Source organism: Camarhynchus parvulus, chromosome 2 (assembly GCF_901933205.1).
Source record: "Camarhynchus parvulus chromosome 2, STF_HiC, whole genome shotgun sequence".
In the NCBI taxonomy this organism is placed as follows: Eukaryota; Metazoa; Chordata; class Aves; order Passeriformes; family Thraupidae; genus Camarhynchus; species Camarhynchus parvulus.
Window position 1 is genome coordinate 69,096,106 of NC_044572.1, and position 21,093 is coordinate 69,117,198.

Consider the following 21,093-nt stretch of genomic DNA (forward strand, 5'->3'; position numbering starts at 1 on the left):
GGAGACACTTAACTTACTTGCAAGTAGACCAGAGTTGTGCAATAACTGCAGCACACTAATGAAATCAAACCCAGAATTGCTTCATGCCATGATTTCAAAACAAAGAGCTTCTTTAAGTGCAATTTAAGATTATGATGCTTTTCTCAAGAAAAGCATCATCATGAGACATAGCGAAAATTTAATAATGAGCTGTTATTCACTGGCTTACACTTTTCTGACACCATTTTGGCAATAGACCCTGGATTCACCAGCACAACAGAAACTGTTTCCTTCTTTAGTAACACCAGCACTTTCAGAACTACGTAGCAAAGGTAGCATTCGCCTACTGCTCTTACATGAAGTCAAGTTTTCAAGTTCCCAGCCTTAGTTACTGTTACATCAATCTTGCCCTGTTTTTCATAATTATTGCAAGATCTGCTGGCACCATGAAATATGCTAAAAATAAGACAATTGTATATGTGTTACACTCCATTTTTAAACTTATTTTTGTGCAAATCTCAAACAGCACATATAGTTTTCAATAAAATTCAGATGATTCAAATCACTACCTGGAAGCTGCAGCACATCTGGACAGGTTATGCTCAGGGCACAGAGCAGCTATTCAGAAAAGGAGAAGCACACCCACTATCTAGTTTTAGATCACACAAAAGGGAGAGATTTGTCCATAACACAAGATTGGGATGCTTTACCCCCCTAGAACGTGAGCACAAGTCATACTACTAACACCAGTCCATCCCATTCTCCCATTTTCCCTAAAGGGTCAGGACTTGAGAAGAGGAAGACACATCCTGAAAATTAGCATGAGAAAATTAGCAACCACTGGTCTGATTTTCAATGGCAGATACATGCAACACTTATGAAAACAAACAGCAGGGGAATAAAAAAGGAGTATTTGCATGATGCCTGTTATGGTCACAGGGTTGACTTTAAATTCACTTCAGTATAAATGTTTAAAATGAAGTACAATACTGATGCCATCCCAAACCAACAAAGTTTTTAAGCCCATGGATAATTTCCAATTTACTCTGTTTTCAGAATTGCATAAAGTTTGGGAAGTAAGAACTTTTCCTGACCTTAGGAAGTGCACAGTGTCTCCATTTATCTTGAAGCAGTGCAGTAATGGTAAGAAAAGATCTTGGTGGTTATTTTTACGGTCTGCAGCAAATAGAAACTCAGTGTGAGAGCACAGAGCATACAACACAAGTATCCCTAATGGATGCACACATGCCTACCAATGACTCAGAATGTGGGCATGAGGTGGGGCTGAGAAAAGTGTCAGCAAGAAAGCACAAATAAGATTTATAACTTAAAAAAGCAACTGTTTCAAAATTTTTAAAAAGGAAATTGAAGGTAAAATATTTCTGAGTGTTACTGATGTTTTTCTCATGTCTTCTGGATTTGTCTTAAATCCAAAATGAGCTCTAGATTTTTGCAGATTCGCATTGCCTACACCTGGAATTACTATAGGATTTTGTAAAGTTTTCAATCCACCTACTGATGATTATTGATGCAATGAATAAACATCTTAAATCTCTTTTATTGTAAGGATTATAATATAAATGAGGAGGAAAAAAGGATGTAAATTGAAGGTCTGAGTTGCTTTACTGGATAATTCTTTACTACCTAGAAGTCTATTCACATAAAATATAATAAAATCAAGGACTTGACTTCAGAAATAAAAATCCATCAGTATTCCTGCAACATTTCTAGAGCAGCGCTTTCTCAAACTCCCATGTCCTAGGGCAAAAATTCAGAGAAAGCAGAGAATATGTGATACTGTATTCTCTCTCTTGGCTTGGGTGTGTTTTCCTGTACCAAAGAGCAACCCTGAAGGGTTTCATGGGAAACCTGCTAAGTCTCTGTCTTAACAGCTATCATTCTATAGGGGTGAGATACAATACAGATCAGAATATGCAACTGATATTGCAACATCTAAATAGCATTGGGAATGTGGTTTTATGACAATGCTTTGGGCCATAGCTTTCATTTGCCAATCATTGCATAACAATTAAGTAGAACATAATTAAATTTTAAGAGTCTAAGAAAGGCAAATCCTTGAAAAGGAAACATTTTAACATGGTTGGCAAGGTGTGCAAACATCCACTGTGTGGGAAACACATGTAGCTGAGAGTACATACTGCTGTAACTCCTTGTAACAGAGGTTAAAATCTGTTCAAAAATACTTGCAATTAGATGAATAAAACTGGCAGAAATCAGCAGTCTGCCAGCTGTTGGCATTTTCAGCTATTTCAGGGACAACAGAATATGCTTATAAATGTAAAACTTCTGTGCATTCCCAGAAAGCACATAATGCATGTAATGGTCTGAAGTCAAACTACCTACACATGCAATATTTGTCTGTGTGATTGTGCTTCTTATTTTTAAACACATTTCTAGGAACTGTAAGTGAACCACTTACTGAAATCAAGACACAGAAAGAAAACTGTTCCTAAGTTCAAACCAAGCTCTGACTAATGTTCTTTCAGATAAAGCAGCTTACCTTCCTACAATTGCTATAAAATCCCATTGCATGGTGAATCTTATCAGAGGTGGCATCCAATGACACTGTATTTCTCACGTAATGTTTTTAATGAATCCTGCTAACTTTGTAGAGGAATAATCAGTTGACATTTCCTTCTGTAGTGTTTTTTGAACCACTAATGATGAAACTGTTTTATTGTGAATTAGTCTCTCCTGTTCAGTCTCCTGTATCTGAAATGCCTCAGTGGGTTGATTTCAAATAACTTTCTGAAACAACACACACTTTCAATAGATTTACTTTTATTTAATTTTTTTTTTAATTATGCATGACTGAGTAGAGGGAATTGTCAACCTTTTGAAGAGCTATTTTAGGGAAAACAGGATGCACACGGCTGAGAAAATGTTTCAGATACTAAGATGGGCCGGTCACACCATAACTACAATCTGTGAGTATGACCAGGCTTTCAAGTTTCTGCACCTGGTAGATGATGCCCAAAATTTGAAGGCTGTGGATTGAGGCCTACAGAGTCACATACTTAACATCTTTGCAGGGATACCCAGGACTCTGAAGATGAGCTGTAAGCAAATTCTGATGGTTTTTACTTCATAGTCTCAGGGGAACACTGATGTTGGATCACACAGCAGGAAGAAGGCAAAGCAGTACACTAATATATCACATGAAAAATTTATATATTTGACAGAGTTGTAATATTAGTAAGACCCCTGTCTTCAGAATCTTAAGATATCATTAATATGGCAATAATGACTAAAATATTAAACATTCATTACTTACAAAATAGCAACAATGTAAGATAGATTATGCAACATCTCTTGCAATAATGATGGGACCTTTGCTCTTTGTGTCATTTCTTTTCCTTTCTTGCCTCTATTTCAGACTTCAGTGATGTTTAATGAAACACAACAGAACAAAATAATCATGTAGATGCAACTGCGAGCAAAAACAGCTCAAGGAATTTCTTGAAGAAAGCAAGAAATACAGAAGAAGTTTGCTGTGGCTGAGTCCCCACATTTGGGAAAACTGCATCCTGCAGTATGCTTTCTTATCCTAGGCTCTGGGTACCACTGAACTATGACTTCAGCATGCATTCAAAGGAGGTGCTGTTCCCCAGATAAAGTGGTTTCCTTCAGAGAGAATCTCACAAGCAGCAGCTTGGACTGCATTCCCACAGAGCCCTGGAATGGACAGGCAGTGGACTGGGGTTGCATCATTTGGGCAGGGTCTCCTACCCATCAGCTACCGAGATCTGAGATGACCACACTCTATCTGCACTGTCTCCTATACTCTCTCCTCATTTTCCAGCAACGGGGTAAGTCGGCTAAATAGACTTCTGGCTGAAACCAGTTCTGTTCTTCTGACCTTATACAAACTCCACATTTGCTTTAAGATAGTCTGTAAAACGCAAGGTGTAAATCTCACAGTTCTTGCTTGTATTTCACTTCATGCTCTCATTTATACAAACATAAGAACAGCACAACGGTCACATTTTCCATTGTGCTTTGCCTGGGGAAAAACAAATGTAACAAAGGGGAAAAAATTGAGGAGTAGGCATATAAAACATTATTTCTCAAAATCCTGCTACAAGTTTGTGTATTAATGAAGGCATAAGAACACTACAGGTGAGATACATAGTCTGCCACTCAATTTCCCATTTCGGATTTTCATAAATTTCATAGCACTTTATTTCAAAGTTTTTGGTTGATATTTAATTAGAGAAAAAAAAATTCTGCAAGTTTTAGTTTGAGAAAGTAACACTGATATATGTTAATGTATCTTGAGAAATGTCAAGAAATATATGTTAATTTCTTGAGAAATGTCAAGAATTAATTGGTAAAGCTTTCTAAATTTAGTGGCTTTGAAATTTTGTAAATTGTGGAGATACTCTGCCTTTTTTTTTTAGATTAAAAAAAAAGTTGAAATCAATCATGGAAGACAGCAAAACTTGTAATCTACTTTTTTCTCAACACAGTATAAGCCACAAGGGAGCATATGATTTAATGATGAAAAGATTCTTCTGATAAGATAATAATTTGCTCAAGGAGAGATCTGAGTTCTGGATGCAGCTGTTCCAAAAAATCTAAACCCACAGGCAAGAAATTACTTATTTTTTATCCATAACTTATCCATAACTACTTAGATAAACTGATGGCAAACCCCAGAAAAGTACATCAGATAGAGAAGTGAATAATCAGGGCTACTTTGAGATTGAAAAGGAAAAAAGAATAAGAGGTGGTAAAGATTACCATGAACTATTATTACAAATCAAATGGATTTCAGTAGTCAGACTGTTCCACACAGTATCTTTACTTCATCAATTAGTCACTTTAGAAAAATATCTTTTTATATCCTGATTCAGTTCATGTACATGATTATTTCATTCCCATGTGTGACAAGCTGCACGGCACTTGGATTACCTGGATGCCTAAAACTAAGGGCATGCAGAAATGGTCTCACCCTCCAGTTCTTATTTCAGATGTCTGGCACTGCTTTTAAAACACAGTTTAATGAAGGGAAATCCACTCATATTTTGGTGTGGTTGCACTACTTTCATATCTTAGTGTTGGCTAGCACTAGGAAAGTGGCACTAGAAACATAAGGTTAATATGGCTTATTAGCACCATAAGAACCAGACAAAAAATCTCCATATATTTTCATACGCTCTGATCTGTATTAATTGGTCAGTAGCATGTTCAACATCATCATAATTAACTGAATCTACTTATCTTGTAACACCAGATCTTTTTCAAGGGGAAAACACATGTACTTAAGTAAAACAAAGGAAAGGTATTACCTGACAATTTTCTGATATTACATATTGCTGCAAATGCATTTGTGCAAGTAGACTGTAATGCCCACATTTATCTCCAGTGATGTCTGGCTGCATGTGTAGATAAGGGAACACCTGCATGGATCACTTAGCAGGATCAGTCTCGCAGCAGGGAGAAAAAGGCAGCAAGAATGCATGTCTCCAGGACACTGCATGCTTTCTCTGTTGAAACACGCAAACTAAAAAGCATGAAATGATCTTGGCTGCTCTATAGCACACAAATGTCTGAGTAAGTCCTTTTACATTGGCCATGGTACCTTGCCATCAAGTTTTCAATGTGCAAGGCAGATGATCCTGATGACACCAGCCAGCCTGTATGCTTCCCATGCAGCAAGGAGTAGGAAAGTCATAAGCAACACTCTGCTGACTTTTTCTATTGAGATATTCTTATGGGTTTGGAAATTTTGCATTAAATGGATGTAGCTTTGCACTAAAATTTTACACACTTATGTCTTTCACAGTCTTCAACTTACCAAAAAAGGCACCAGAAAAGCCCTTAGTATTTCCAGTGGTACTAGGTTGACCAAGCTTCTCTTGCACTGAGAGTGTTTTAAGAGATTAGTCTCCAACCACAGACATGAGAAAAGGAAATCTGGCAGATGTTGACTACATCTCTATACACTAGATGCAGAAGAGCAGCTGCTACAGCAGGAATTGCACAGTTTTTGTGAAAGTCAGTAGCAGATGTCACCATCTGCTTCTGCCTTCTCTATGAAATAGAAGCAAAAAGGAGACTAAAAGCTGATTACAAAAAAAAAAAAAAAAACAACAAAAACCATAACATCAAAAGGCACATGGGCATATTTACAGTGAGTAGGGTAAACTCTTACCCCCCCTTCTCTCTGGCAAATCTGAGACCCAGATGCACAATAAAAGCAAAGAACACTCCCCATTCTGATTAAGATATGATTTCTTTTCATTTTAATCTTACTACATGTACTTTGACAACATTCAGCCTGCAATCTAATACCTAGTCATTTCCACCCTGGCTGAAAGAGATCACAGAAATGAGCAGTTGTATCCTTTCCCTCTGGCTATACAGCAATGGTCTGATGACAACTGCTTTACCAGAGTTGGTATCAGACAGACAAAAATTCCCTACTGAATGATCTACGCAATGATGTCGTGTGGAGGCAAAGTATTACTTAGGGGGAAAAAAACCCCAACAAAAACCAAACAAAACTTTTGTTGCATTGTGTCAGGAAACATGCTGTACATGTTTGTACATCTTGGCAGATTAAGATCAGATGAGGCAAGCAATGAAGTGGTTAACCAAATCAGAAAGTTATCTCAGACATCCAAAGGCACATCTTGTAAACCTGAGACAACTTACACAGAACTGAAGAGAGACAACAGTAAGGGCTTGTCTGGGATGAAACAAATGACACTGACAACAAGCAGTTTGCTTTCCCACTCAGAAAAGGAGGCATTAGTGAGAGCCAGAGCCCAACAAAAGAACAGGAATCTTTCCAATGAGGTAAAAAAAAAAAGGTTTGCATCAAGCCCCAGCTTTCCTGAAAACTAGACTTGCTAATTGCCTCACTCTTCCACTGTCAAAACCGTCATCTCACGGAACAGAAAAATCTTTCCAATATTGCTATAGGGCAAACATTTCCACACTGGTAATACTGGGAGACATGTTCAGCTACCACCAGCAACCTGATAGCCATCACCTCCCTTGCTGGGTATCCCATCATGTTGTTCTGAGGGGGGAGGTAAAAACCAAACATTAGCCTGGAAATGTTTTTTAGGTTTTCTTTTGTTCATTTTTGAATACAGAGACTGCCTGTAGCTACTGTAGAGCATATTGCTTTTCAGCTCGTGTCATACTTAGAAAATAAATAAGCCTCAGAAATGGAAGAGCCCATTCACCTTGGCATGACCATAAATCACGAAACTCTTGAGCTATACCTGGATAAAATGGATGAAGGTAACTGAAGAAATTAGCTTTAGCAAAGTATACTGCTAATACAGGTCTTTTCCCCAAAGGAAGCAAGTCATGCTTATCTTACATTACCAGACTGTTACTGGAAGTACTATGCCAGACCCTCAGCTGGCATAAATCAACAAGACCCTACTCATTTCAGTGCAGCTGTGTTGATTTATGTAAGCTAAAAGTATGTACTGGTCAAAAAGTGACTATTTCAGGTTACAAAACTGTAAAAGTGACTAAGTGAAATGAGAGGCAGTACATATAATATAAAGAAAATAATAGAAAGTGCTACAGAAAGGCTCAAAGTAGATGTATATTTTATTAAGATTAGTCTAACACAGCCACCAATTTCACTTCATATGAAATTTTAGATAATATTTTCTGCTGTTACATACACATGTATCTCTTGAGTATAGACCCAAGTATTCGTGCAATTTAATAATGCTGTACTATTCCAAAATTTAGATATAAGGCTCAGTGGATTCAGCCAATCTCAAATTTATCACTGGTGTTTTTGTAAAGTCACTCTGATTGTCAGAACATGAAACATCATACTTAAAAGGAAGCCCACGCAGCAAACTTAAGTGCTCAGCTTTACACTGTGGCGTCACATCTTAGAACTACTCCTGTTACTGTCTTTCTCTGAGAGAGTAAGATAAAAGCAGAAAAACAAATGTTCCCAAATCCAACACTTCTCTCAAGCCTTTGTAATTCTGAGAAATATGAAACCTTTCATATTAGACTTAAGCACTCTTTACCCTTATGAACTCTGTGCAGACTTCCCTATTATTTTACAGTCTACATGAGATTAACTACTGGTGCTCCCTTCTGAGTTTAAGCTGGAAAGGCTCAGAGGAAGAATTGACATTCTGAAAGAAGAGGTGTAGATTCCTGAACTCCTTTTATAGGGAAGCAGCTCTTGAGATTAGGCAGTTTTCATTTTCACTAGGCTTGTGCACTGCTACCCCAGCACTACAATATCAGAACATAATATAAAGAGGGATTGTGGCAGATGCACTTGGCCCCCTTATCCAAACTAGCAATAGCTTGGTATAGACCCCAAAGGATGTAAACACCTGAGCTGTAGCTGGGCCAAGAACTCCTCCAGGAAATCCACAAAGGGTCAGGCTAACCCAGGGTGCATTGATGCTTGGAACACATGAATAGTGTGTGGTTTTTCCAAGACTCAGTAAGTGAAGAACAAAGACACTTGAGGGTCTAAAAGGTCTCATACATACCTTCCCCATCATGTGTAATTCAACTACAAGCCACTCACTTTATCCCATAAACATGACAGTCTAATGAGCCTTCTTTGAGCTCTCTTTGCAAAGTAGCATGGCTGTGTGGCAGTGATCCCCACTTAGGACACCTCTCAAAGTTGCTCCTTGAGCCAGAGAGACTTTACTAAAACTTTGGCTAAATGCAGTTTCAGTTCTATTTAAATTACAGGTTCACTGCTTTCCAGTGCCTTTCCCCTTGATCTGGGACTCATCTCAAGGTTTGAGATTCTTTGCCTGAGACTGAGGTATCACAGTGGAGAGACCCCTTATTCACAACAGATGCTCAGTAAGTTGCAGATAGCATGCTAAACTAATACTAATGAATGAAAAAATTAATTTTTTTTAGACATAAATAATTGTAAAGATCTGAAACTAAAGACTGAACTAGCTGCATCTAAGCTGCATCAGGAGTTTATAAACTTGACTCAGTGGGTCTCCCTTACACTTCAGCACTTTTAGTCTCTGTGCAAATCATTCCAAATTGGTTCTAACTTAGTATTCATTTGTATTTTTCATCCACGTTGTAAGTAATAGAGTGAACCTGGCTATCCAACTTTGTTAAGTCATGTTTTCATAAATTTATATTAAACCCATTTTTGCTAAAACCTTTGTGGGTGTTTTTTTGAGCAACCCCAAACACTTATTTACAATACAGATCATGAAGCAAACTCTTTACAATTGTTTGTTCAATTCAACATCAGTGACCAGCTTGGCAGACAACTGCAATTCACCATCTTTCAACATGAGTACTCATAATACTTCAAATACAAATACTTCTATATTTGATCACAGCCCACAATGCAGGCTCCAAGGTATGAAAAACACATTCATTTCATCCTTACCATTGCCTTCCAGTGTAGGATATTTCACAGATCCCTTGCTGCAAGGAATATCAGAGTTTGTCTCTTCACAGTTTTTTCCCATAAATACATTTTGTGTAAGAAACTTACAGACATTTTCAAAAGTATGATTTAAAATTCAGGTATGCACTGTATGCCAGAAGCGATCAATTCTGCACCTCAGCAAGTGGCATTGCTGCAAGCTTCTGCTCTTCTCTAATTCCTGGGCATTATGTTTTGTGTGGACAAGATGCAAATAATACCACCATCAATGTGATGTTGTATTTGATGCATTCAGTGTAACCCTAAACCAACTGAAATAGTGGTATATAGTATGGGAAGAAAATATGTATTGATTTATTTAGGTATTCCCAATCTTTGAAATCAGTATAAAAAAAGGCCAAACCATAAAGCATTCTAAAAATTCTATGGATATTACCACCTTTGCATAGGAGTTAGAAATTCCAATTAAGTCCTCTTTCCCTCCTGAAGTGCCTTTGCAGTCTTCAAAATATTAAGAAAGTGATGAATGGCTATCAAGAAGAAATCTCAAAACTACTGTTATATCATGTTCTTATCTATATAGTATAGTTTCCAAACCTTTTCCCACAAAAACACTATGCAAATAACACTGGTTTGTGGTTACAGTTGCTTTCATGGCAAGTACTCCTGCTAAGGCAAAAAGAGTCAACTGAAACCATTTCTAGGACAAGATTCCTGTTCATGGCATAAAGGATCCAAAACTGCACCCAGCAAACACACACACAATGAAAAGTACAGCCTGAGACTTCAAAGCACAGACTTGAGTGCTCCATGGGGCCATTAAATGTGTTGAAAAGAGACCTCAGATTGGAAACCCTGTTGCAGTAGTGTTAAAGCAGGAACAAACACCATAGGGATCAAAACAGCAATGAGTACTGAAGTTTTCCTCCTTCAAAATGGCACGAGTCTATACCAGAGCATCAGAAACAGTATGTGTTCATAAAATTTTCATCTTGTCTTGTAGCTCCTTAGAGTTATTAGAAATCATGCCAAGCTAATATTTTTTATTGCACATTCCCACATTTTTTACAATGGTCAGAATGTTTTGATTGCATAGCGATAACTCAGAGCAATTTCAGCATTAGTTTACAGCACACTATGAATACATCTCAGTAAACTCTTTAATAGAAAGCAAAGTATTAGGGCTTCTAAATTAAATAATCTAGTGAATATGATTCCCCTTTAATTTTGAACTTGTGCTTTATTTGCTCCAGTGAAGTGATACACCTGCTTCTACCACCAATTACTGTAAATGCTGCCTACCCACTGTATGATGAGGTTTCACAGCTGTGACTCCCAAAGACTGAAATGAATATTTAAATCCTACTGACATCATGGACTCCTTTTTTCTCCTCTTTTTTTTTTCTTTTAAGCAGAGTTGAAATTATGGTCTGTTTTATATAAGTACCATATAAGTATGATTAAAAATCTTCCATTTTATGCCAGGCTATAATTTATATAATAGCATTCCTGTAAAACTTGAATTTATTTTTCATTTAGAAACAGACCACAATAAAAGGCTTCTGCACTGAGAATCCAGTTTTCTGTATTAATTTAAAGTCTAATTTTAGAGTGTTTTCAACAGTCACAATACTTAAAGGGCAGAGGAAAACTGTCATTGTAAAAGAGACCTCTAATCAACCATGGAGTCTTACTCAAACTAAGTACCAGCATTAATTGTTCATAAAGCACTGCAAGCGGAAAAGGGATGATTAAGTGGAATTTAAGCTGCATTGCTATTAAGGATTAAACTGAAAGGCATTTTAAAGCCATGTGTTAAAAGCCATCTTGTAAAACAGTATGGGCAATAATTCAAAATTTTTTCAAAATATACCAGGCTGTACTAATTAGTCTTATGAACTTAGAGCATCTACTATTTCTGCCTCTTAATTTGACATTTATACAAATTAAAATCTTGAGTATGTCACACCTGAAACTGCACCTGTTATGTAGTTGCCCAAATAAATGTTTAGAAAACCTGCCTTTTTTAATGTGCCACATTAACATTTTTGACTTTACTTATTATCAACAGGGACACAAAATTAGACACCCAAACTTCCCTTTGGTGTTCGTGAGCTACAAAATGGAATAATGCCTGAAGGGGAAAGCTGCTGTTCTTGAGCTCTGAGGCTCTGAAACTGCCAGGAGGGCTGCACCAAATGCCATGGGTAGGCTGCAAGTCGTGACACCTTCCCTACAGAATTCTGGCAAGTTTAAATGAAACCTGTGGATGCATTGTTCCATTTTCCAACCAGATATACACAAGGTTGGAAACAGTTTCACATGGATTTTCTAACCTCTTCTGGGGCTCTCGTGATTGAAGAGGATGCCATTCACAGCAAAGAGATTGTAGGCTTCTCTGAAGTTCACCACAATCCAGTAGGCATAGAGTTTTGCTGCCCCTGTAAAAATAATTTTGAAGTGTTATCGTATGAATGCTTGGCTCATACACAGCTCAGACACACAAGTCTCTCTCACATGCAGGGTGAAGTCCACATTTCAACAGCAAAGTGCTTTAGCATTTGATAAATTCCCTATATGTGCCAAATTTTATATTTAAAAAATATTGGCCCAATAAACAGCATCTGAATGGGAAAATACTCATCTTCTGAGCAGCCTCTGAACTGGTCAGGAAACATCAGGGCACTTACTTGTTTTCTTATACACACTCAACCACAGCATTTTTTCTTATACAATATAATTAACATGGTCAGAGCGTGTGAAATACACCACTGTAGTGACCTCTGTTAATTAAAAAAAGCCCAAAACAAAACCAAAATTACTTTGGAGGAATAAAAGTGAAAATCTGGTGCCTTAACACTCAAACTGATTTGAAACTTTATCACCAAAATCCTCCATGCCATTGCTTTAATAAGCATTCAAATTTCATACGAGTTCATGAAGAAGATGTGAGCTCTTGGGAGTCTTTCGTTTAGGCAAAAAAAAAAAAAGAAATGAAACTTTATCACTTCAGTGGTACCTCACAACCCTTTGTGAAGGAGAAGTCACCCTACCCCCCCTTCTTCAAGAGCTCTTCACCTCTGAGCTGAATGAACAAGGCCTTGTGAAGTGACATGCTAATTTCCAACCCCTAGGCAATGGCAGCAAATACTTTTTATATAGTAATTCATAAAGGTATGCCTCTCAACATGTCTAGTCACTTTAGCTCTATCATCATTCTAATCTCACATCCAAATGACTTCAGCCCTGAGACATGAGCAGGGAGAAACAGACAGACAGACAGACACTACACACACACACACCATCAGCGCTCCTCACCGTAAGGCGATCTTGGATAAAAAGGGGTGGTCTCCTTTTGTGGGATTTCTTGCACTTTTCCAAAAAGTTCACTGGTGGAGGCTTGGTAAAACTTCACAGAATTGATAAGGCCACAGGTCTTAATAGCATCTAGGAGCCGTAAAGTGCCAACCCCATCAACGTCAGCAGTATATTCGGCTAGGTCGAAAGAGATCTTGGGGAGAGAAAGAAATAAAAACCCACTGATTTTACTAGGGCAACAGAACATGCCAAAATCATGTACAACCAACCAAAGCAATACATTACTTGCCACAGACCATCTAGACATTTCTGTACAGAGTAGATACTCAGTTTACAAAAGTACCCTCAAAGGATTTCTAAGAATAAATAAGTAGTTCCATAAATAGCCAAACCAAATGACTGGTGTTCCCTGGGATTATTTTCCCACATGAAGTAAGGGGTAAGCTTCCCCATGGTGGGAACATTATCAGGCACTCTCTTATCTCTGCAGCTGCCAGTTTCCACAACAGTCACTTGAGCTTGATATGTTTGACACACTTGAATTTGGTTATAATTGCCCAAAATATATTTTTAAAAAGTAATAGGACAGAGAGCATGACAGCACCAACATGTATAAACCCCACCTTCCCCCCCAAACTTTAAACAAGGTCCAAGATACTGCAAATTAAACAGACATCAAAGTCCAGAGAAGAGTAGAAATACCTGCTATCAAATGAGACTCCCAGCACTACATGACCAAGGTGTATCAGAGCTGTGGCTTTTGCACAGAGTTTAGAGAGATCATAAAATGTGACTGCAAAGGGTTGGAGGTATGCAAAAATACCCTGACATCTCCAGCTGACATATCTTCAAAGTATGATAATAAAGTTATGCCCACTGATGGGCCAAGATTCCTTTTTCTCTCCCCACTCCAGTATTTATAGTTACCTTTATGATGAGTTTGTCTTGTGGCCTATGCCACAATCAGTGCTCAAGTCTAAGTTTCCAGACTGTTTAAAAAACACATTAATTACTTTCTTTGCAGTTACAGAAGAAGAAAAAAAAAACACCTGGAAAAAGTAAGCTGAAGGTAAGAGGTGTGTTGCGACCACTCCAATCTGAAGACAGGAGGAAACATGCTCAGAAGGGAACTCACTTTTTTTTTTTTTTTTTTTTGAGGTACAGGCTGTTTTTTTGGAGGTTCCAACAAAGTTCCTGGACTCTGAAGAATTTTTTCCCACCAGTGCCCATCCCAGCAACACATTCTTCCTTCCTTCTACATCCTCTTCCCTACTCAGGGATTTTGCTTATGCCAGTTTTTGAATAAAAGTCCCCTACTCTACTGCCAATGTTATAAAAAGTAAAGGTGAATGGGCTTTTAGAGCAGTCTCCTTCATGGCCCTGACCCAAAGAATTATTCTATCTATGTCCCCTCTGGCTGATTCAGACTGATAGCCCTGTATTCATTCCTCCTGTTAAGCCACTTCCCCTATTCAGTAACCACTGGAGGTTTAAGGCTTATTTACACAGCAGATGGAAAAAAAAAATTGATTCATTTGCATTTTCACTTATGGTTAATTTAATACAGGCATGAAATGATCTAAATTGTGTTACTGTGCTCCAAAATAAAAAGGTTCACACACAGTTTTGAGCTGAAATAGGTAAAGATATGAACAAAACCAAACCTTCATTTTCCTTTTTTTTAACCAAAAGAGAAAAAAATCACAAAAGGCAACCTGATACTTTGTCTTATTAACCCGGTATGACCCAGCTGAAATTGAGAACTGATCTACCAAGAAGGGCTGTGCATTTTTTGTTTTAATCCATTTGGCACAAAGATGACAGCCACTTAAGTCTCTCAACTTCAGCGTCAGAGTAACTCTTAGGAAAGCATCTTAATGAGTAGATGGCACAGTCGATAATGTACTAACCAACATAAAACACATAATAACTGTTGCAGAATCCAGGAATTTACCTATACTAAGGCATTGTTTCCAACAAATAACCTGCTAAAAAACATCACCCTGAAATGCAAATCATTACTTCTTTGCATCATATTCTGCAAAGCAAATGGCACATGTAACTGAGGCACTCTAGGAGATTCCAGATTATAAAACTCTTAAACCAAAGGGAGCAATGAGGCCACAGCAGCAGCAGCAGCCCTGGGAAATGCTCTCTCTGGCTGGTGTAGAGACCAGTTTCACAAGAGATGGTTTTCCCTATTGCCTGATGAATGACCTCAGTCTTCACCTTCAGAAAACACTCCCTGGGGTGTGAGGTAATTGTGCCCCCATGCTGACTGGGCCTGAGTGTCCCCAAGCAGAAACCACCAGTTCTGTGTCTGTTTTGTAATGCAGACTGCTGTTCACCAGGGTCAGGACTCAGACCACTAAATAGGATTCATTTTGGAGTGCAGGTTAGACAAAAATGGTATTTGGAAAAATTTAAAAAATGGTTTTATCCACGAAAACATCCAACACCAAGAACTCTGGTCTGTTAAGTGACCCTGTGGAAGGTAGGCACAGCTATATTGCAAATACAGAAAAAAGCAACCCAAATTTTACTTTGATTCTAATTCAAAGTTAAAAATGTAAAAGAGTTTAAAAAAATACTAAATCAATTAAGTATTAATTGATTTAGGGTAGAGCAAGAATAGAATATAATTACAACATAATTCCCCTCTTCTTATACACTGTATTTTGTTCAAGACTAGCAGAAATACCAAAAAAAAAGGAAAAAAGAAAAAAAGAAAAAAAGAAACAAACCCAACAAAAAAACCCAAACAACAAGGGCTTCATTAAGAGAGATGTGCAAGAGAAAACAAAATGCATACATAGCACACAAAAAAGAACTGAGTTAGAGAAACCAAATATAGAACCAGATTCCGTAGATGTTACTCTTACAAATAACCTTCACTGAGCTCTGTGGGACTACCTGAAAGAGTAAAAACTTCATGGATATTCCTGTAAAGGTAGGTGTATAAAGGCTGAAACCAAGTCATATTTTATGAAAGATTAAACAATTATCCAGTAGGAAAAAAGAGCTGAGCTAATACCTACAGATAAGAGTTTTCAAACTGCCTAATTTATGACAACTTTCTTAAGTGTCTGAATTAGGAAGATTGTCTTCCTCTATACCAGTAAAGACAGCAGTGAGTCAGAGCAGAAAACATAACAGAGATGCTCTTGATCACGCTTTGGAGAACCTACTTACACACACTGATTTTTTAATTGAGCTACATAGGACAGATGCTCCATTCTTTCCCCAAAAATCCAAAACTATATCTTACTCTCTACAAGAGAGTAAGACCTGCAACAACAACTTGTTTTGAAGGAAGTATGGAGTTTTTGTAATGACTGGACTAAGGAAAAGAAGATTCTTTACCTGGCAGAAACTTTAAATGTGAAAGTTTTCTCAACAGGTATTGAAGTAATGGATCCAATACTTTGGCCTTTTTGGACAGGTTTTGTGCCAAAGGGAAATCATGGCATACAACCAAACAGAAATTGTCTTGAAACACACGAGTCTGAATGACCTTGGCACTTTGTCTATTTCCCATGTACAAAGGGGACACCATGCTTTTGCAGCGGTCATTGTTGCTCTCTGGAGATACCAGAAAAGTATATTTTTCAGATATATCCATTTATTCCATTCAGTGGATAGTGATAAGTGTGTCATTACAAGACGACAAAGAAAAATAGGGAGACACTTGATAAAAGTACTTCAAGTTCCAGGTTTTCAGGTTCTGAACACCCTGCAGAATTTTCTCAAAGAATACTAAAAAGCAAACGACCTCCTTATGTACATGGGAATTCTACATACTGAGTATCTTTGCTGGAATCATCCCTAATATTCAAACATTCAAATATTCAGTACAATTCAAACACAGACAAGAAAAAATTTCCACAGCAAGGCTTACCAAAGGATGATAAAATTTTCACAAAAAAAGCATGGTTTCATAAGTTGTAACATTTCTGCAAGCACAGGACACAATATGAATACACTGTACGACATTATGTCTCTTCTTTCAAGTGGCTACAATCAGAATGAGTTTTGTGAACTGGTTTCTACCTTTTGAATTTGAACTCTTGGGTCCCCTCTCCCATTTATTTCTCTTTATAATCAACAGATTCAATCTCTACAAGAGATATTAATTTAATAGAGCAACACTCTAAATAAAATGTTTCCCAACTGATCATTCAAAACCAAGCTTAGCAAGGTCTTCAACAAGATTTAAAAGCTTACTGAAAAGTATCTAAATGAAAACATATGGGTCTTACCCTCCACAAGACCACATTCCTATCATGTCTATAAACACTATATACAAGACTGTAGACTTAATAATATTTGCTTTTGACCAATGCGTTGTTGTCATCAATGGTGATACTCTGAAAGTTATCAATTTAGTGCACACATAGTTTTGACTTTGTGAGACTCTTCAGCTCTGCTTTGTCATTTGGAAGAATCCAATAGACAAGCTGAGATCATATTAATTATTAGATTTCTATTTAAAAAAAAAGCATACGCTAACAGAATGTGCTTCAATGTTCTATGGAAGGAATATAAATAATTATTTAAAATTTCATCTCTTCCTTATAGTCTTGTCAGTTTCAGAAAATGAGATTTCTGAAAGGCTGGTGTAATAAGAGGGAAGCTTATGCGAAGCCCCAGGAGCAAACAGGATAGTATAAATGTAAATTATTATTCTTTCACTGTAAAAGGAGAGGTGGCTAACCTAACTATAATATCAATTTAAGCATCACCGCTCTTTTGAAAAAGCCTATGGTAGATTCTTTAGGTTTATCAAAGGAGAAGATATGTGTATCAGGTCATTAAAAATGGTTTACGCCAGAAAAGCAAATCACAAAACACAAAAACTGCTCAGAAATGTTTCAACTGTCACAAGTTTCACAGTGGTTACTTTTTTGCATTCTTTAAAATCAATTCTGTTTGCTTTGAATATTCAGTGTGCCTTCCACTGCCAATAAAAACCATTGGGATCACTTACATCATCTCAGTAAACAAGCTGCTCAATCCCTAGGAGCAGGCATGTAAAGCATAAGATTCCAGTTGCTAAATCTAATACAGACTATGGGCCAAGAATTCCTGTAAAATCCTAACAAACTGAAAAAAATCTTAGGGATTTTAGGAACTATTAAGTATCTGGGGGAGATGAGCTGTGGTAAGGGGATGGGAAAGAAAATGTCAGGTATGCATCTAAAAGAATGTGACAATCCCTCTTCCCCCCAGCCTTTTAAGTCAATGAAGGCTTGTCCTGTCACCCATTAAAAAAAAAACTAATTGAAAAATACAAAATCCCCCAAACAATTACATATTTTGCTATACAGAAAAATAATCAATTCAATAGCTCTGAACTGCTTATTACTAAGCAATACTCCTGATATCTTAAAGCCCTATTCAATTTCTTAGCTAAACAGAAACAGACTAAAAAAAGTAGTGACTGAAATTCTCGATAAAACAACCATGCCTTTGTAGATTTGTCTTCTTTCCCATTTATTTCCTTGTTCTCTCATTAGCAAGACAAAAAAAAAAGTGATCTGTATAAAATTAGAGTATTTGGACAACATGATTAGAAGTGGAGAATTAGCAAAGAAAAGATTTTATAAGTGGAAGCAGAAGTCAACATTGTTTCCTAAAATTTATGTTACCTTAAGACACTCACAATATTGCTGCAGCAAGAGAGCTTGGGTAATGTGGATTTTCAAGTTATTTGTGATGAAAAGGAATAAGCAGTTCAGCTGATAAAACCAGTGCTCATTCTTCTACTTCTCTACAGTGCTTCCATTTTGGTCCTATGGTGGAGTTTCACTGTGGCTCTGTCCCACTATGCAGGCTGTGTGACTGGAGAGACTTCTTGAAGTGGTAAAAGTTTGGCTTTGACATCAGTGAGCCAGTATTGCGCCTTCACCTCTAACTGTGGAGGCCCAAACCAAAGTACAAAAATAACCTTTTTACTGTTTGGGGATTTAAATGATCCTTGATGATCTTCAGGTTCTGTAAAAACTTCCTTTGTGCAGCTGAAATACTTAGTCATCAGGATCAAGAGGCCCCCTAACATATTCCACAGTGTATGTTCATACAGCAATTTCTCATGGATTGTCTTGGGTAAGTCTTCCTTATAGCTCTCCACCAGATTAACTGCAAGTTCTTGATGCAAACATACTGAAATAATCTTTAAAGAGAAATAACTTGGCTTTATTAATATAGGTTCCCTTTTCCTTCTTAGGAGTAAAAACTCCTACTTGCGTTTTGTTGGGTGGAAAAGAGAGAAAATAAAATAAACCCTAAGAGAATAAGCATGGAGAAATACTCCTTGAGTAGGTAAAGCTTCATACTTATCTGGCCCCCTATCAGTAGGGGGAAAGTTGGATTCATTATTCAGTTTCCTTAGCAAGTGATTCCTTCCTGGCAAACAGCAGGTGCAGCTGTAAATTGAACTCTCGAGGTCATCATGTTCACCTTTGCCTCTAAAGGTGAACATGCCTCTAAAGCAGCCTGCTGCTTTATGTGTGAGCAGCTAAGAGCTGTAGAAGAATTACCAGCTCCTTATTATTTTCAAAATTTTGATGCCACAACCCTTCAGTTGGAATACTCATTCTCCATTTTAAAAAACCAGTCTCCTACATCTTGTACAGTTGTCTTGACCATTGGATTCAAAGGTGTGTTTGGACCAGATCTCCAATAGAAGTAATTTGCAAATTGTTTACTTTTCTGCTCATTGCCTATCTACTGTAGTGAATCAAGAGAATTTAACAGACTGGATTAAAAGGGAGTTGCCCAGAGACAGGTCAAAAGGCAATGGATGCAAGTTGGAACATGTGAAATTACAATTAGATATCAGGAAAAAAAAAAGATTTCACAACATGGCTGGTCTCACACCGAAATAGGTTGTGCAGAGAGGCTTTGACATCTCCATCTGTAGCATCTCCACCCTTGGAGATACTCAAAACTCAATCAGACATCAACCTGAGCCACCTGCTGTAAGCTGGTCCTGCTTTGTGAAAAGATCCAGTCCAGATGACATTCAGTCACTGCTGCCAAACTCCATTACCACACAGTTTTAAGAAGAGAGCGAGATGGGATTACAGCAGTGTGTTTCAATCTTCAAACATGTAACAGCATCCAAGAGAAGAACATGTGTAAGAATGAGGTCTGGCCCTGAAAAAAAACAGTGATTTCTACGAGGAAAGTAGAGAGTTATTCACAGCAGCTTTTTGGAGACATGCAGCTCAGCTTGCTATTCATCATATCTCCTCCACAGAAGAGCTTCAGATAGAGGAATGCTCAGATCTGATAGTAAAAAAAATACCAAAGCGGAGGAGGAAAAGGAGGAGGGATATCACAGTACATGAGATTCAGTATGGCCATAAACCTTTGTCACAAAAATGTAACCTCCCCATTAGTTTTGCTTATCTTCTCATCCATTTGTTATTAATTTGATGGAACTGGGGAGTTGTCAGGGTTATGTGATGCAAGGGATTTATCTTGCAGAACAATCTCTGACCCACTGTTCTAAGTCTTCGGTTTCATATTACAGAGATTAGAAAAGAAGCTTTTAAAAAAGCAGCATTGATTCTTTATTCATTGTCAGCATGATTTTGTTCAGGGATAGCTTCAACAATATACACACACCCCCAAACTTTTAAGCACATGCCATATGCAGCAAAGTCAGGATGGGTTTCGATGTTTCAAATATTGTAGCTTCAATAGCTAATGACACTGTAATACCCTAAAAGCTTTCTTACATACTGAAGTCCAGCTGTGCCAGAAGCTTTAACTGCTATTTAATAGAAAGACAAAAAGGGGCAACTTGCAGAGTCACTAGAGAACATTCAAAGGGAGATGTAAAAAGATAGCCAATTCATTTTGCTTTATATGTACCAGGGGAATAGAGAGCTATGAATAACATCCATGCAGGGAATGCAGTCACTTCCAAAGAACTAGCACCATTCTTACTCACTTTCACATATAAGTACATTAATTTAAAACATACAGGTTATTTAAAACTCTAACATGACAACTATATTATAGTTTTGGGAGGTTTTTTTACTTCTAAAGCTGTTTTAAAAACTTTCATCCTCACTTCCTTGATGTTTCAGAACACATTGAAAGATGCTTTTCACAGTAGTGATAAAAGCATCATCACAAGCAAAAAAGAAAGAAATAAAAAACCCCAACCCCTAGAAAGAGCAATCAGACCTTCACCATCTATCTGCTTTATGATTTTGGTAGACATTCAGTGGATGGCTAGACAGACATTGAATAAAGCAATAATCTAGTATGGCAAAGATTTGTTAACAACAGTCTCTCCTCTCTTTGCCTTCCTGGCCCACAAGACTGCAAAACACAGCTTAACACAGTGGACCCTCCCAAATATTGACATAATTCTGTAT

At 37.5% G+C, this 21,093-nt stretch overlaps 1 protein-coding gene across 1 annotated transcript in view; it reads right to left on the bottom strand.

Moving 5' to 3' along the window:
* Positions 1-21,093, bottom strand: part of GMDS (GDP-mannose 4,6-dehydratase) — a 405,686-nt gene that overhangs the window by 240,613 nt on the left and 143,980 nt on the right. Inside the window, exons 5-6 of the mRNA XM_030943572.1 lie at positions 12,701-12,893; positions 11,719-11,823 (exon numbers count right to left, since the gene is read on the bottom strand). Of these exons, the coding sequence (XP_030799432.1) occupies positions 11,719-11,823; positions 12,701-12,893 (298 nt within the window). The remainder of the gene's footprint in view (positions 1-11,718; positions 11,824-12,700; positions 12,894-21,093) is intronic.